The following is an 18,295-nucleotide window of genomic DNA, read 5'->3' on the forward strand; positions in this document are numbered from 1 at the left end:
GAACGTCAAACTGTACAAACACATCTCTGCCTGTCTGAGCTCTGATGTGCCCATCACTGAGGTAGTGAGCCACCAATGCTAAGCACAGATGTACTCCAGTGAGGATTCTCTGAAGTCATTAATCACATGCACTGTTGCCAATACTAAGCTGAACTCTGTCCAGCTCCAGGTAGGTAGCTACAATCTTCTCTTTAGTACAGTCTATTCACTTTTATTTTTTGATCTTTTGCTGTCTTCTGCTTTAAAAAGTTCCTTGGCACCTCATCCTCATGTCATATACAATACATGAATATATAACATACAAAGCAGTTTCCAATTTATTTTTTCCTGACTTTTGATGTGACTGAAAAATTAATGAAAAAAAGATAAAATATGGTCTGACTTATTTCTTTCTTTCCCCTGGGCTTGTATTTTCAGGCTTTTCACCATCTGGTCCCCTACCTCCATCAGCAGAGCTACATTGTGGCTTCTCTTTGGTAAATAGCTCGATGTATTACTCTTATTTTAGGTGCAGATCACTAAGGTGGGTCAGGCATATTTCTCTTGATCCAGTTGTTTTGATGCAAAAAGTGCAGTATACCAGCCTAACTGCCAGAGTAGCCCTGCCAAAAGCTGCTTCCCAGATGATGCTCTCAGAAGTGAAATATAATGATCATGTTATAAAAGTGAAACTGCTACTTGGACTATGGTTTCTCGTTGCAGCCATGATTGCATGGGGCCAAGATTCCATGTCCACAGGACAGCCCTAAGTTAAGCACTCATGATGAAGGAAGGGTGAGGGTCAGTTGTAGGGGTAACAGTGGTGAAATAAACATGGTTGTACTTTACTTTTGATCTGATAGTCTTCATCCTTGTGTTTCCCTCCCCAACTGTGGAGCCTGTGGACATACAGAAATTGTACAAATTAAAATCTGTTTCTAAATCAAATTTAGTTAAATTTGTGCAACTGTCTTCTATGGACACTGCTTAATCATTTTAACAGAGAATAAAATTTATTTTAGCTTAATTTAGTTTTTACCAAATATTCCCATTGGTTTCAAAGGGATTTGGATGAGGCCCTTAAAAAAGTGCAAACATACACTAAAAGACAAGAAAGCATGCAGCAGCGGCTTCAGTGCAAACATAGTTGATGTTTAGGAACTTGGGAGTAGGTTGGTGGATGTTAGAAAAGCCAAGCCAGAAAATGAGATTAAACTGGCTAGAGACATAAAAGGTTAAAAAAAACCCTTACAAATACCTTTAGAAGCAAGAGGAAGACCAAGGATAAGGTAGGCCTGTTACTCAATGAGGTGGGAGGGAAGAAACTAACAGAAAATGTGGAAATGGTAGAAGTGCTAAATGATTGTTTCAGTTTTCACCAAAAGGGTTAGTAGCAATTGGCTGTTTAACACAGTGAGTGCTGGTGAAAATGAAGGCAATCAGAGGCTAAAATAGGGAAAGAACAAGTTTAAAAATTACTTAGACAAGTTACATATTTTCAAGTCCCAAGGGCCTCATGAAATACCTAGAATACTCAAGAAGCTGACTAAGGAGATACCTGAGCCATTAGCGATTATCTTTAAAAAATCATGGAAGATGGGAGAGAGTCCAGAGGACTGGAAAAAGACAAATCAAGTGCTAGTCCATAAAAGGATATAAGGACACCCCTGGGAAATACAGACCAATCATCTTAAATTCATTATGCCAAAAGATAATTGAGCAAATAATTATTCAATCACCTGGAAGATAATAAGGTGATTAGTAACAGGATGGATTTGTCAAGAATAAATGTTAAACCAATCTGATAGCTTTCTTTGACAGGGTAACAAGCCTTATAGGTAGGGGTAGATGTGGTATACCTTGACTTTAGTAAGGCTTTTGCTGTGGTCTCACATGACTTCATAATCTAGGGAAATACATTCTAGATGGAGCTTCTATAAGGTGGGTGCATAACTGGTTGGAAAACTGTTCCCAAAGAGTAGTTATCAGTGGTTCATAGTTAAGCTGGAAGGGCATATTGAGTAGGGTGCCACAGCAATCAGTTCTGGTTCTGTTCAATATCTTCATCAATGATTTAGATAATGGCATAGAGAGTATACATATAAAGTTTGTGGACTATACCAAGCTGGGAGGGGTTGCAAGTGCTTTGGAGGATAGGATCAAAATTCAAAATGATCTGGACGAACTGGATAAATGGTCTGAAGTAAATAAGATGAAATTCAATAAGGACAAATGTAAATTACTCCACTTAGGAAGGGACAATCAGCTGCACACGTACAAAATCACTGCCTGGGAAGGAGTACTGCTGAAAGGGATCTGAGAGTTCTAGTGAATCACAAGCTACATACAACTCAACACTTGCAAAAAAAGCAATCATCATTCTGGGATGTATTAGCAGAACTATTGTAAGCAGGACAAGTAATTCTTCTGCTCTACTCAATGCTGATTAGACCTCAACTGAATTATTGTATCCAATTCTGGGTGCCACATTTCAGAAAAGATGTGGAGAGAGTCCAGAGAAGAAGAAGAAGAAAAACAAAAAGATTAAAGGTCTAGAAAACATGACCTTGGAGGGAAGATTGAAAAAATTGGGTTTGTTTAATGTGGACAAGACTGAGTGGGGACAGGATAACAGTTTAAGTATGTAAAGGGTGGTTACAAAGACAAGGGAGAAAAATTGTTCTCAATCTCTGAGAATAGGACAAGATGCAATGGGCTTAAACTGCAGCAAGGGCAATTTAGATTGGACAGTAAGAAAAACTTTCTGACTGTCCAGAAAGCTAAGCACTGGAATAAATTGCTAGGGAGGTTGTGAAAAATCTCCAATGATGGAGATTCAAGAGCAGGTTAGATAAACACCTCTCAGGGATGGTCTAATATTTAACCCTGGTCTACATGGGGTGGGGAATTGATCTAAGTTATGCAACTTCAGCTGTGTTGACTTACTTAGATCGACTTACTATGGTGTCTTTACCACGGTGAGTCAACTGCTGCTGCTCCCCTGTTGACTCTGCTTGCACCTCTGGTGGTGCTGGAGTACAGGAGTTCACAAGAGAGGGGTCGGGTGTCGATTTATCATGTCTAGACTAGACATGATAAATCAATCCCCGCTGGCTCGATTGCTGCCTGCCAATCTGGCGGGTAGTATAGACGTACCCTTAGATCTGCTATGAGTGCAGGGCACTGGACTAGAGGGCCTCTCAAGGTCCATTCCAGACCTGTGATTCTATGTTGCAAGATTGTGTGGATTTAGTATGGCACTATGGGATTGGGTGGGGGGCTAGCAGACCTGTTCTCCTTTGCTCCAGTGCATTCTAATTCTATTGCTAGTCCAGAGAATCAGAGACTTCTAGGCTATGCGTAGGAGGGTATTGGTAGAGATGGCACAGAGACCTACTGTGATCCAATATTTGTATGGATTAATTCTTTGATCTAGAAGGACTCTTACACACAATTTAAGCACATGGAACTACACACATGCTTAAAAGGTAAGCAAATGTGGAAGAGTGTTACTGCATCAGCATCTTAAATTTTCTAACATATTTGGTCTGAAGCAGGATTTCCATTGACTTTATCAATGCAGGTAGGCAAGACACTTTAATACAGATTTGATTATAGTGCCTGCCAAATGACATCTAGGCTCTTGTCCGCCTACGTAAGAGCCTCTGCTATCAATTCAGTGGGAGGCAGAGAACTGCACCTAATGTATATAGATCAGAATGTGTTGCCCACAAAGAATAGGTCTCAGTACCTCCTGTCAGCTAGCTCTGTTTATTCTAGGGTGCCTGATCATTTTGATTAAAGAAAAATCCTAATTAACTAGAATTGTATAGAAGCAGGCAACTCCAACTGCTTTCCTTAAAACCTGAGAGCTGCCTCCCCATCCTCATTTACTGTTGTCTGTCTGCTCTTCCCGATGGGTCTGACCCTTGCTGAGCATGACTTGTGTGATCTGTAGGATATAGAGAATTCCCAATGATGTGTACGTGCCTGAGGGCCAGGACTGCATCATCTTATATGACTGCAAAGCTTTATGCCACCTGGGGGCAATACAAACCAGTACCAATAGCCCAGCTGACTGCTTGGATCAAGGGGCAGTGCCGGCCCGGTGAAGGTCAAAATGATCAAGGAGTCACAGTTAGCACAGAGACCACGTTACTCTTCTGCATTTATTACCCCACACAATGATTAAACTCTGTCAGGCCCCGTGCTATGAAATCCAGAGCGCTGGAGCCATATTTGCCACCCGCAATGTCTAAACGCTCCCCCAATGGTACTAGGGGGCAGCTCAGAGAGAGGAGCGAGCTCTGAGTCTGTGTGTGCCTGTGTCCGGTTACGGGAGCCTGGGGAACCTGCCTATAACACAGCATGAGTGGCAGCCCAGATCCCCCACCCATCGGAGCCCTGGGAGAGAGGAGAGCCATTGGGCTAAGCTCGTCTTTCTGCCCGCCTCCGCCAAAGCATCACCACGTGGTCCTCCCCTAGCAACCGGAGGGGATGTCTTGGTACGGGCAGCTAGGGGCAGAGAGGAGGCTCGGCAAGCTGAGGCCAGAGGGGTATTGGCTGGGCTGGGGTATTTGTGTTAGGTAGGTGTAAGGCTCAGCTGACTGAACTCTCTAGCGTGAGCTGTGACAGCTGCCTTCTCCAAAGCACCCAGCCATTAGCGCAGCAATCTGCAGCTCACTTTGCATTTCCTGCACGATCAAAAAGGCATCCTGCAAAAATGAGTCACCCTCACCCTGGGTAAGTGAGAACTGAGGTTTTCAGCTATGCAGCCAGGGGGTTGGGCCAGCTGTGCTTCCACTGGCTGGAGAAGCCGAAGGTGGCGGATTAATTAATGAATAGGGGTTGTGGGCCAATGCTTAATGGAAGGAAAACTATGCAGAGCGCACAAAAATACCTTTCAGATTATTCCTTTGCTGAAGATTCTGAAGCCTTTTTTGTTTTAAGATGTCATTTCTTTTTAAATAAAGAATTGTCACAAGCAGCATCCGTCACAGGTATCAGAACCTCAGTCACAGGAGTTGGTAGTTGCAGGATAATGTTTGCATGGACAATTATAAATAGAAAAAAAATGCTAGTTGGGAGAATTAGGACTAACCTATTTCACATTCTCCAGGAGTATGGCAATGGGAAGGAGAGTGGGGTAATTCAGTATTAAAAAGCTGTATTGATGCTAGAGCTTCTATAGCTTGGTTGTTTTTTAATAGAGATTTTGACTCTCTTTGGATCTCTTATTGTTGCTTAACCATTGCTACCTCTTACTAAAAAGAACTGCAGTCCTTAACAGAAGAAAAAAGACCCAAACCAATAATAGGAATCTAGTATTCTCAGATTCTCTTCTGTATTACACAGTGGAATGTATTAGACTAGCCCCCCTCCCTCGCCCATCAAAAATACAAATAATAGGCAGCTATATCATAACTTTAATTGTATCTGTTATACATTTTAAAGAGTTGAACAGCCTAGTTAAAATCAGTTGATGTTCCTCATGTTTGAAATAAGACTCTAATCTTTGTTTATGGTTATTTGGCTTTCTAATTAATTTTATGGGAATAATGGAATAAAATTCAGTGAAGCAAACAACCTGAAAGAATTTAGGGCCTGCTCTTGCATTCAGATTTAGACAAAACTCCCAGTAACTTCAGTTACTCAGCTCTATAAGCCTTTGTACAACTGAGCCCTTACCTGGCATTTCTAGGTAGAGCATATCCATAGATCTCAGAGCTCTTTGCAACAATGGGTAAGTATTCCTATTTTATGTATAGGGAAACTGATACACAGAGAGGTTAAGGCCAACATTGTCAAAAGCATCCCATATTTTGGGTCCCTCAATTTTTGAGTGTGCAACTTGAGACACCTACGGCCTGATTTTGAAGGTACACTGCTCCTGCTTCAGTTCCTGTTGAAATCACTGGGAGCTGTAGGTATTCTGAACCTCTGCAAATCAGGTCCTATGTGTTGAAGTGACTTGCTCAAGATCTCAGTGCAAATTAATAGCAGAGCTGGGATTAGAACCCAGATTGCTGAATTCCCATTCCTGTACCTATCCACTGGACCTGCTGTAAAAGGTGTAACTGTAACATAGTTTGGTGATAATTTAAAAACCTTTGGAAACATTTGTATCCTGTATTTGTGAATCTGTGCAGTTTGTACAGTTGATAGGCTATAAGCAAAAATGTCTGAAAACCCCCTTGTTTTTGGAGGGTTGTGTGGCATGAGTTATTGCACAAGGGAGCCTTGTGTTACAACTGGTGTCAATTGTACTTAGGGCTACAGACAAATGAATGCCTCAGTCATGGCTGTCTTAATATACTTCTCAAAATACTTGTGAAGTAGTCTGATTAGACTGGGTAATCATCTGTTTAGTGAAAACAGTGAAAATTACAGCACTGTGGATAATTAAGATCAGTGACTATAATTTAGGAAAAATATACTTAAAATAAATGAAGGCATTTTCAACAAGAACAATATGGATGGAAAAATCTTTAATGTATTCTGTCACTATCAAAACCACAACTCCTTAATGAAGCAGGGAGGTAAAGCTGATCCACAGCCCACTGATATCCATTGGAGACTTTCCACTGACTTCAACGGGCTGTGGATCAGATCTGTAGGCCTTGCCTTGCTCTTGCAAACATTTAAGTAGCATATGTAAATTTACTCATGTGAGTAGTCACACTGCTTTCCCATTGGCTCCATGGAATTATGTGAATTATATTATCTGCAGGTGTTTGCAGGATTGGGGCAAAGTGATCAACTATCTGCCTGTTGACTTCAGTGGTTTTTGGATCAGCAAACCAACCATGTTACAGCCAGTGTTTAAAGTGGTCTTTAAAAAGTGTGTGTGTAGGGGGAGGTGGGATATCTATCATTTCCTGCAAAAGTAAAAAGCAATATCACATTTGTTCTGCTTCTCCCTCCAGCCCCCACATCAATTTTGTGTCCCTCCCTCTAGCCTCACCTCTGCTCCTTCCACAACTCCTGATGTTCTTTACTTCCCTTGGTGTGAGGGGGGTGCAGCAGAGTCTCTCCTCCCTCTGCCCAGGCCTGGTTTAGCAGAGTGGGAGGAGCCAACCCATTGCTTACAGGAAGGGAGAAGCTGCTGGACTCCTTCTGCTGTCTCCTCCAACTACCTACCTGTGAGAACAGCTGGGGGGGGAGGGAAGCAGGAGATAGCACTACCTGCAACAGCACTGATTGACTGCTCTTCCTAGGAGATGAGATGAGGAAAGAAGCAAGTTACAAGGGTTTTACTCCCCAGGCAGGGCTTAAATGTTTACCCCTCAGCAACATTGTTCATGATTTTATAGATTTCTATCATATTCATCCCCCTTCCCCTGGTCATTTTTTTTCCTAATCTGAACAGCCCAAGTCTTTTTAATCTCGCCTTGTATGGAAGCTATTCCATCCCCCTTTGCATTTTTGTTGCCATTCTCTGCACCTTTTCCAATTCTAATTTCTCTTTTGAGATGGAGTGATCAGAGCTGCACACAGTATTCAAGGTGTGGGTGTACCATTGATTTATATAGCAGCATTACTATTTTTTTTGTCTTATTATCGATCCCTTTTCTAATCATTCTTAACATTGGCTGCTTTTTTGACTGCTGCTGCTGCACATTGAGTGGAATTTTCGGAGAACTATCCACAGTGACTCTAGGATCTTTGTCTTGAGTGATAACAGCTAATTTGGACCCCATCATTTTGTGTGTATTGCTGGAATCATTTTTTCCCAGTGTTCTTTACTTTGCACTTACCAATATTGAATTTCATCCGCAACTGTGTTGCCCAGTGTAGTGATATCGTTTTGTAATTCTTCACAGCAAGCTTTGGACTTTTAACTATCTTGTGTAATTTTGTATAATCTGCAAATGTGGCCATCTCACTGTTTACCCCCTTTTCCAGATCATTTATAACCCTGGTCTGCTCAAGCGGACTGCTGCCGTTTTCAGAGATATAGCCTTAGGGCATTTTGCTAGGGACAGGTGGAGAGAGAATCTCCACAACAAAGCAAAATAACAATTCATCTATGAGGTTTCAGAGTTATTTCACAAGATTCTTTTTCAACAAATGATCCCTTCCCCACTCCAAAAATAGAAACAAATTGCAAACCTATCTCAGTCATTGGCGACATTTCCTTCTGTAGTTTAAGTTCATAAACACCAAATGATATAACCATCTGTAAATATACAAACAATATGATCAAGGCAGCTGTTCTGACTCTGGAGTGCCCCGTCCTGGCTTATAGACAGCAAAATCCATTTCTCTGTGAAGGATGAGAGTAGCCCAGCTCTTTGTTGGGTAATAAGGCTCAGCTGCACATGATTATCTTAGTTCAGGCAGACACTCCCAGCTGGGACTCTGAAATTCTCTGCTGCTAGGATTTAACATCAGCTTTCCCCTCTCCAAAAAAGCAGCCCCTAAAAGCATACCTCTGGTTTGGCAGGGCCTCCTGTGCCAAGGAGCCCCATTGCCATTGGGGGCATGATGGCTGCAGAGCTTCCTTAGGGGCATGGCAAGATTTCATTTCAGTCTTGATTCTGCAAAATCTTACTCACTTGAGAAGTTCCTACTTCCACAAGAAGTTGCTCACAAATCACTTCAGTGGGACTTCTTGTAGGAGTCAGGGCTGTAGGGTTTGGCTCTTTTGTGTTGCAGTGTTGAGTAAGCTGTTTGTGGCTGATAATTAATGCATAAAGATAACACACTTCTCTTAGATTTCTTCTGTTTGCAAGATAAATAAGAATGGGGAGAATCCGTGTATATCACCAGCTGGAAATAATGCAAGATTCCATAGCTTATTAAAATTTTTATTAAAGCTGAGAATGCATCTCCATTGTGGCTAGAACGGTTTGTTCTCATTATGGTTTAAGTGGAAAAGTGGCAATAAACTGCAATTGTACAATATAAAGCAGGAATTGTAATTCCCAGTGACTCTGCCAATCAATAAATAAGGCATTGATGCTCTCTTAGTCTATTTCTTTGGTAGAATATCACTAACTTAACTACACCATGAACAATTAACCATGGAGATTTGATTTATAAAAAGAACATTACAAGCCTACACAGACTTTGTTCAAATACACTTATGAATCAATAAAAATGGTCATAAAATCATTACTACAGAGAGAACGTTGTTTGTCTCTGAGTTACAGTACATTGTAAACTGGTAAACGCCAAATATTGCTGAAAAATATCCAGCACTGATGTTGCAAATGAAAACCCTGTAGAGTAGAAAATTCCAAGTGAACAATCCCTTAATTCACTAAATGCTCAGTGGGCAGATGGTTTAACCAGGCTGTGCTGGGTGCTTGGGTGAAAATGACATGGTTCTAATGGGTACCCCACGGCAGTAAGAGAAACTTATCTGAAGTCATGTGCAATATGAATGAGCAGCACATACTCTGGTGTTTGAATAACTTAAGCCTTCATTGCAGGGTATTTTGGAGAGCTGCAAACTTTGTTAGCCTGATAAATAATTTTTTTAAAAAGGCAAAATTCTGTGTCTTGGTTTCTTTACATGTAGTTGTAGCTGTGTCAGTCCCAGGATATTAGAGAGACACGGTGGGTGTTGATTTCTAGGCATTTGTCCAGTCTGAGTATTTGTACTTGTCTTTATTAATTTATTACTTTTCTTAATGGTAAAAAGGAGAGAGGGCTCCAGTGACAGCACTTTATTTTCTTTAACAGACTGTTAAGATGTTATCCTAACAGTGTAAATGATACCGAAGTGTGAGTTGTAAGCAAATGAAATGATGCATATTCTGGATCATGTAAGGCCAAGCTGTCTGTGATAGGCATTTCCCCCTGTCCCCAAACAGCTTTGCTGGAAATGGAGCATTTTAGCAAATTTCCTGAGTTTATTGTAGGCCAGGTTGTGTGTGCTCTCTGTGCAGGTATACAAGAGAAGAGGGTACATGATTTTTATGACCATTTTTATTGATTGGAAATTATATTTGAACAAGGTCTGTGTAGACCTCTAACATTATTTTGATTGATCAAATCTTTATCGTTAATTGTTCATGGTGTAATAAAGTTAATGACATTGCATCACATAAACAGACTAAGAGCATCAATGCCTTATTTATTGATTGCTAGAATCACTAGGAATTTTTCGAAAATTTTGTCTAAATATTTTTTGATTTTTTTTCAAATTCTACATGCTCTAATTCCTTATTATAAGCAAAATAAAACACTATTTATGTTAAATGGTATTTGTACATTGAAAGGTTGTAAAGTGGGCCAGGGGTTTTCCATGTTTACTGTCTCTCAGTAACTCCACAGCAAAAAGTTCTTTGTCCTGAGTATTATTGCATGACTGGAAGTTAGTTAAGAAGTTAACTCATGATGCATGAGCCAGAAAAGAATCCAGTTCAATCTCCTGTTTATATTTTGCAGTGCTAACAAGAATCAAAAGTAAAATAAAACAAAACACCCTTGCTCAGCAAAGTGAGCAGAGATGACTCCAAATATGTGCAGATCTCTCCCATGGTACTTCAGATAGGAGGTGGTTGCCCTAGTGCATTTACCCATAATTTTCTTTCGGGTAGGCAGCATCCTCTGTGAGTTATCTGGCTGGCTGCAATTTGCCACTGTACTTCAGTGGTTCTGACAGATTCACAGCTATGAAGGTCCTTTTCTTAGTGGAGCCACTGAGGTTCTGCCACACAAAGCGGGAGGAAATGGAACTTGCAGAGATAGCACATGGCTCTGTGATATGAGGTCTTACTTAGACTATCAGGGTTGGAAGGGACCTTAGGAGATCATTTAGTCCAACTCCCTGCTCAAAGCAGGACCAATCCCCAGACTTCTACCCCAGTTACCTAAATGGCCCCCTGAGGGATTGAACTCACAACCCTGGGTTTAGCAGGCCAATGCACAAACCACTGAGCTATCCCTGGGGTTCCCTGCAAACGAGCGTGCAAGAAGTGGTTAGGAGCATGGCCAGAAGACCTTTCCTGCACAGATCCTCTGCTGCTCCCTTCCCTGGGTAGGTTGGTTGCTTGAGGACTGAATTGTGGCTACTTTTGGATATGAGATAAAAACTTATATGGATCCTTCTGGAATGGCAATGCTAAGCCTTCTGCAGTAAACATCTGAAAAATGAATGCAAATATATGGCGGTCTAATTTCCTAGCATAGATGCCTTAATAGGATATTCATCTGTTTTTCAGCACCCAAATAGGCATTTACACATGTAAATTCCTAACTACTGACCTGAATGTTCGCATGTGGGATTTGGGCATTCTAATTTGGCCAATAGAGAAATTACAAATCAAAATTAAATATAGAATAAAACAGTGAGACCAATGAACTAGAGAAAAAAATAGATATAGCAAGCAACATAGCACATATGAAATAGCAAAGAAAAGGGAAATGGTAGTAAATTTCCAGAGGAGATGGGTTTTAGAGCTTTTTAAGTCATAGCAATAACAAGCTGTGTGAATATACCTGTAGCAGAAGACCAGTGATACTAACTTGTTTATGTTGTGTCTCTGTCACAAATTGTTTGTTCACTTCTGCTCGATTTTCTGCATCTAATTTATGCACTTTGTCCTCCATAGAGGAGCTTTGGGTGACATTTGTCTGTAGCTTCTTAAAAATCTTTGGGATGTGGCCTTTGAAACATAACAACAGCGAACACACTTAACATCTCCTTCCTCACAATATTTAGGAGTACAGGGACACAGGAATTGCTGTACTAGATCAGATCACTGGGCATCTCATTCAGTAGCCTGTCTCTGACAGTGGCCAATACAAAGTGCTTCATAGGAGGAGATCCTAGAATAGCTAGTCATGGGAGAACCTGCTTCTAGGGAAAGTTTCAGCCTAACTCCCCAAAGTTAGAGGTTGCCTTATGCCCTAAAGCTAATTAATAACTTATCATAAAATATTTGCTGGTATCTAAACCTATGTCTACAGTGATGCGATATTGTTACTTAATCTTTCTTGACTGTTTCCACCACAACCGATAAACGTTTTTCTGAATCTTATCTCCAGATATGATTAGTGAATTAGCTGGTGCTGGAGGTAAATAGCACTCCATAGAGTGGGAGAGGTAATGTGAGAAGACTGCTGCTGGTGCCCTTGTCACAACAATGAACACATTATATCTGTGCCATAGGTACCTTTCAGCATCTGAGAACACAATCCTAGTCTGAAATTTAGGCCTTTCAATAAACGGTGTGCCTTTTCATTTGGAAGGTAAAGTCTTACATTAAATACATTCCATATGAACAATATGCATGCACACAATCCTTTTGGAGTGCTAACAGGGCCTAATCCAAGGCCTACTGATTTATTTCAGTGGGCTTTGGGGCCAGCCCCTACACAGTTTTAGTGTTGCTCACGTCTGCATAGTCTTAAGCAATAGCAACCACCCTTGGTCATGTAAGCAGTTCAGTATTTACCAGAGGTTAGATGACTCTCCTGAGCAAGGCTTTGTAGAATCAGGCCCATACTCCATGCATGGGACTCAAATCTGAATTCCAGTTCATGTCTCACCACACGGTATGGATCAGTTACATGCTAAATTTTTTTTTTTACAAATCAGACCCCAATCAGGGTAGGAAGCACAGGCTTTGAGTGAGCACTATGGGCCTAATCCCAAACCTGTTAAAGTCAGTGGGACTCTTTCCCTTGATTTCAATGGGCTTTTAATTAGGCCCCCAAAGAACATCTCTGCCCCCCACCCCTCTCCAGTATCCAATTGAACTTTGAATTTGAATTAATTATTTTTGAGGAACTGTCTGTTCATAATTCAAAGGAGACTCAAGAACATAAGTCTATCAAGAGCTAGGTTTGGTACATGCCCAGAGATCAGGTGTATTCTGACTTGTTATATGACTCATGAAATACTAAATGGAAGGAAGTAAATAAAAGGATATTGGGTTAAGTTTCTCTTCTGTCTTTACTAATATGGTACAGCATTGCCAAGTGATTGTGTAAATCAATACTTGGCATAATCGCTATAATCTGGCAGTTTCAAATGCAAATGCAAACAAGCGATAAAGAAAGTAACATAAAACAGTTGCTATAGTACCAGTGTTTAATTTCCATGCATAACATGGTAAACTAAATTGTTTGTTTAAAGTGTAATTTGTCTGGTGTAGGCTACCCTGTGAGATTATTGTGTAACCAAACAATATATTGCTGAAAAATCTGTTATCTTCCTCATGGTTTTTCTCAGGATAATTCCCCCCCGTCTTCCCCCCATCTCCCTGAGCGCTCTTTTGTATATAATACTTCACCACTGTGTAATAGAAATGAAGCCTGTTTAAACCAGTTGAAAGTTACAGGCAAGAACATACTTCCCGGCTCACATTAAAACAAAAGCAACTATTCAACAGATTGCTCATTCATCTACTGCGTCTCCATCAGACTGCCAAGGTATTACACAAATATTAATGAGCTAATTAGTCTCAACCTTTCTCCTCCCTTGAGGTAAATATTGCTAGTCCCATTTTACAGAAGGGGGAACTGAGAAACAAAGGGGCTAAATTTTCATAAATATTTACTAATAGATGCCTCAGTTTTTGGTGCCTAGTTGGGACACCGTAGGTTAGATTTTCAGAACTTCTGAGCACTTGCAGCTCCTATTGAGTTCTAATGGAGCTGTGAGCACTCAGTACCTTTGACAATCAGCCCCTAGTTATCTCAGACTGCGCACCCAAAAATGGAGGTGCCTACAGTTAGTGGAGACTTTCCCAAAGTCACCCAATATGTCTGGGATAGAGACAGGCACAGAAGCCCCATTTCTTGGCTCCCTGACCATCCTCCTTCACTTGTTTAATAATGAAAAACTGAAAGAATGACAAGAGACACATTCATTGTTTATTCTGGATGGTCATGTGCATTAAAAAGGATGTTTAATATATAGAAAATAGAGATGGAAGAGAGCCACTAGGTTAAACTATCTTGGATCAGATCCTGGACCATACTGGGACCCCTTTGTGCTTCTCTAGTGACATGAAGGGGACTTGAAGTTGCCCCAAATGGAGCCCTATGACACACTGCCCCCAAACCACTAATGTATTGGGGCAGAAGCTGCTGTAGCCCAAGCACTTTGCACGCCATCAATCATGAGCCAGCACAATGGCCTGTGAGGGGCTGTTAGAAGCAAGTGCAGTTCAGAGCAGTCGTGAAGCTGCTCACATTGCACTGGGGATGAACCATTTCCAGTATGGGAGGAAGAATGGGTGATGCATACCCATCTTTGCTTCTACTTCCTCCCGTGTATCAAGTGTAGCGCAGTGCACCTGATGCTTGAGCTCTCCCCTGTTCTGCTAGTGGAATCTTGTTCCCTGTAGTATCGTTTGAAGCTCTTTGTTGGGCTGTTCTAGTTTTAAATATCCCAAGTAATGGATTTTCCACCTTTTTCTCTTAGGACAGTGTGCTAAAATAGGCTTGGACCTTATTTCCTATCCCATAGTCTGGAACGAAAATAATTTTCGTGATATTCAGCCCACATATTCTTTCTGTCATGTTTAATTCCATAAGGAATCAATGAGTAAGTGCAGGCTGGGAGTCAGGAGGTTCTGAATTATAATACTGGCTCTGCTGCTGACTCATTGTGTGGCTCTATACAAATCTCTTTACTTCAGTTTCCCCATCTCTAAAATGATTCTCATATAGATTCTTCCTAGGGATGCTGTAATAATTAATGTTAGTTTACTATATTAGAACTGTCATATATGCTTATAAATGCTGTGTAGTATTACTTCATAATGCCACTAAGCTTGGTTATACCCTAAATAATTCTCCATTCCTTAGTGCTCACACACTAAAATATGTGTAGAGGTTTATTATGTACACCCTTACTGCTCACTTACCTGCGCTAGAGGTATTTAGACTGAGCTTTTCATTGGAGTCTAAGCATGTTAGGAGCCTGATTCCCATTTAAATTCAATGGGCTATGGCTATCCAGCTTCCTTGGGTCCTTTAAATATCCCAGTATTAGCTTCTGTAATCATCTATTGTAGTTATTACTAGTTAAAACAAACAAAAGGAGGTACTTCTTCACAGAACACAGTCAACCTGTGGAACTCATTGCCAGGGGATGTTGTGAATGTCAAAATTATAGCAGTGTTCAATAAATAATTAGGTACATTTATGGAGGATAGGTCCATCAATGGCTATTAGTCAAGATGGTTAGGAATGCAACACCATGCTCTGCGTGTCCTTAGTTTCTGATTGCTAGAAACTGGGAGTGGACGACAGGGGATGGATCACTCAATGATTTCCTGTTCTGTTCATTCCCACTGAAGCACCTGGCATTGGTCACCGTTTGAAGACAAGATACTGGGCTTGGACCATATATCTGACCCAGTATGGCTGCTCTTATGTTCTTATGTAGTTATTACTTCTATTGCAGCAGCATTTAGGTGCTCCAGTCATGGACCAAGGCCCCATTGTGCTAGGTGCTGTACAAACACAAAACGAAAAGACAGTCTCTGCCCTGAAGAGCTTACAATTTAGGTAGCTGCTCTCCTTAAAATCTCAAGGCCAGAGTGCAGCACAGGAGAGATGGGATATCTAACTACTTTCTCCTTGCAAAAATCCACTTTGTACATCAAGGTGGGTTGTTCTGTATCTTGAGCTTTCTAGGCTAGTAGCACTTACATTCTTGAAAGGCTGGTGACAATCTTTCACCATGTCTTCTTCTGTATTAGTGTTTGGCCGTAGATGAGGGTCCTTGTCCAACCTCTTGGACACACAGCATATTCCTAGACCAAGGAGAGTACAAAGCTGATCTTCCAAATATGATAACATTTGATATCAGTTTTTTGAGGGGACAGTAGGAAGGCCTACTATTCCCTTTCCTATTATCTGCTTCTGGTTTAAAATGTGTGTCTGCAGTTCTCAGGATGTCCGTACAATGGCAGGTTCAGATTCTGATTCATGCAGACAGAACACTCATGAGAGATGAGTGTGCACGTTGGCCTTTTGTACCAGCTCTCCAGTGGCTTGTGGAGTAAATTGACTTCCTTATTTAGCTTGAGATTCTCAATCTTGCAGAGTGGATCTAATGATTTTCTGTAATGGGCTGTAGCTACAGTAGGGGGAAGACAGAAGGAGCAATCTCACCATTATCAGCTGCACTTTTAACAAACAGCTGCCATATGGTGAATGCAGACTAAAGCATGGTACCATAGCATCATGATCTTGTAATGTCATGAAATGTGTGAATATGATGCAGTGCAAATTCTGTTCAGATGAATTCAGGCATATTTATATGGGACATGTAGGCTTGTCTGTCTTGTTTAAATAATATATTCTAGATGCATTGATGTACCTTTGAATTTTTTTAAACAGCTCCTAAAATAGGTGGGACAGATACTAATCCTATTGCCATGAGTTAGTCATCTCATCCCATACAGAGCTTGAGTTCTGCCACTTTTAAGGCCCAATGCAAGACTCATTTCTTTAAACAAGCCTTTCCTCATTAGCGAAGTAGCCTGCTGGCCTGGCAACATTTCCTCCTAGGAAACAACCACGTAGCTGAATCCTTGTGGAGAGAGTGGTTTAAAATAAAGAGAAAGACTGGGCTCTTCTTTTGGACACACACAGCTGTGACCTTTAGTTTTCTAAACTAAATGTCCTAAATAATGTCTATGGGCATTGCAGTAGTGGAAGAATTAGAACTAGAGATACTCTAGAAAGACAGATGGATTCATAACTCCAGAAGAAACACTCAAGAAAAATGCTAAGGTGGAGACTTAAGCTAATAGACCATTTTTAGAAAAGAAATTTGCATCTTGGACTGACACCTTGTATGTTAATTTCCAAACCAGCACAAGTAAAAAGGGTCTAGGGTTTATTATAGAAACAGTATATAAGGATGCCAATGGCATGACTCTCATGGGTAGTGATTATATGGACACTACTTGGAAAGAGGAAGAAGAGCATGACCTAGAGAAAGGTTTTGCAGAGCAATAGAGAAAGAAGCCAAATCCCTTAACAAGATACTCAGAAGCCTGAACATATCAGCACAAAACTGAAATAAATGGTGGAAACTGGCGGATGCCCTATTCACCTGCGGGAGGGAAAAGAAAGACAGACTGACTCGTGTTCTTTATATTTAGTGAGGCTAGAAATGGCTGTTTTGATTGTATATATTGAAAGAGGCAGATTCTTTGCTCTGCTATCTCCATTTTGGGCTAGGTAAGTAGCACAAAGAGGACTTAAATCAGCTGGAGAAGGCCAGTGGAGTTTTCCCCCTGTGAAGGTGAACTCTGGCTGCATAAACTGGGCAGAGACCACCTTATGCACCATCCCCTTCCAGCGCCAGTGTAAAAGGATGGTGGGTGCATGTTGGAGGTGTGCTGGAGACAAGGACAGGGGTGTAAGGAAGCAGATTTCTAGTATGCTTGATCTTCCACTGATGCAAATTAGAACTGTTCCTCTGTTACTCTAGCTTGCACCAGAGCCAGACATGTTGGGATTAGAGAGCTGCAACTGGCTCATTGAAACTTCCCCTCCCGATCTCACTGTACTCAAACTACAAGCAGCCCAATCTGGCCCCAAATTACTTATGTCTGAATGTTCTTTGGTGCTATGGGTATGATATTAAGCTACCATAAATCCAGCCATTTCTTACTCTGGCAGACATCTCATGGGAATTTTGTCTGAACAAGAACTGTGGCTTGGAGTCCAAAGTGTAAACAGTCTTTACTGGTTGATATTTTATCTCATGTTAAGCAAACAAAGGGCCTGTGTATCACAGGATGAGTGATTTCTGGAGAGGATGTAAATCATAGAACAGGGGGATGTTACCTCCATGGAACATTTGAAGGTTATTTTTCTGACAAAATTCCTGAATTGATTCTTCAAGACAGCACTTGGTGCATCTAAATTTCACCACAGATTATTTATAACGTCAACACTAAACTCTGGGTTTACATAATGTCTCCATGGTGACTTCATTTATTGGTTTCAGGTCACTCGCAACCTACAACAGCCTTACAGACAGACACTTGGCTGGATACTTCAGCAATACAAGGATAAGACGACATCTTCAGCGATCAGGGCTGGTAGGCTTTAAAGGCTCCCTTTTTGTTACTTTTACCTCACACAGCTGGATATTTTTGCTTTTCAGTACAGAGGTAGGGTTGCCACTTTTTAAAAGTTTGCCCATCTAGACAGACACATATCATGGTGTCATCCCATGCTTGCATGATGTAATGTGACCTTTTCATTGCATCAGAAGATCGTTCACTGCTTTACCAACCAGCATCACAGTGTGATCACATATGGCAGGACCCTATGGGATTTGGGGTCCTATAAATATAGCCTGGTTGTGGGACACAGGGCTGTG

The 18,295-nt window shown here is 41.1% G+C and overlaps 1 protein-coding gene across 1 annotated transcript in view; it reads left to right on the forward strand.

The window, feature by feature from the left end:
- The first annotated feature begins 4,458 nt into the window (after positions 1–4,458).
- ERICH3 (glutamate rich 3) overlaps positions 4,459–18,295 on the forward strand; it is a 64,431-nt gene continuing 50,594 nt past the window's right edge. Inside the window, 2 exon segments of the mRNA XM_050961000.1 lie at positions 4,459–4,722; positions 17,918–18,011. Coding sequence (XP_050816957.1) covers positions 4,703–4,722; positions 17,918–18,011 — 114 coding nt within the window. The 5' untranslated portion in view covers positions 4,459–4,702.

The sequence above is a fragment of the Gopherus flavomarginatus genome, chromosome 7 (assembly GCF_025201925.1).
Source record: "Gopherus flavomarginatus isolate rGopFla2 chromosome 7, rGopFla2.mat.asm, whole genome shotgun sequence".
Classification (NCBI taxonomy): Eukaryota; Metazoa; Chordata; order Testudines; family Testudinidae; genus Gopherus; species Gopherus flavomarginatus.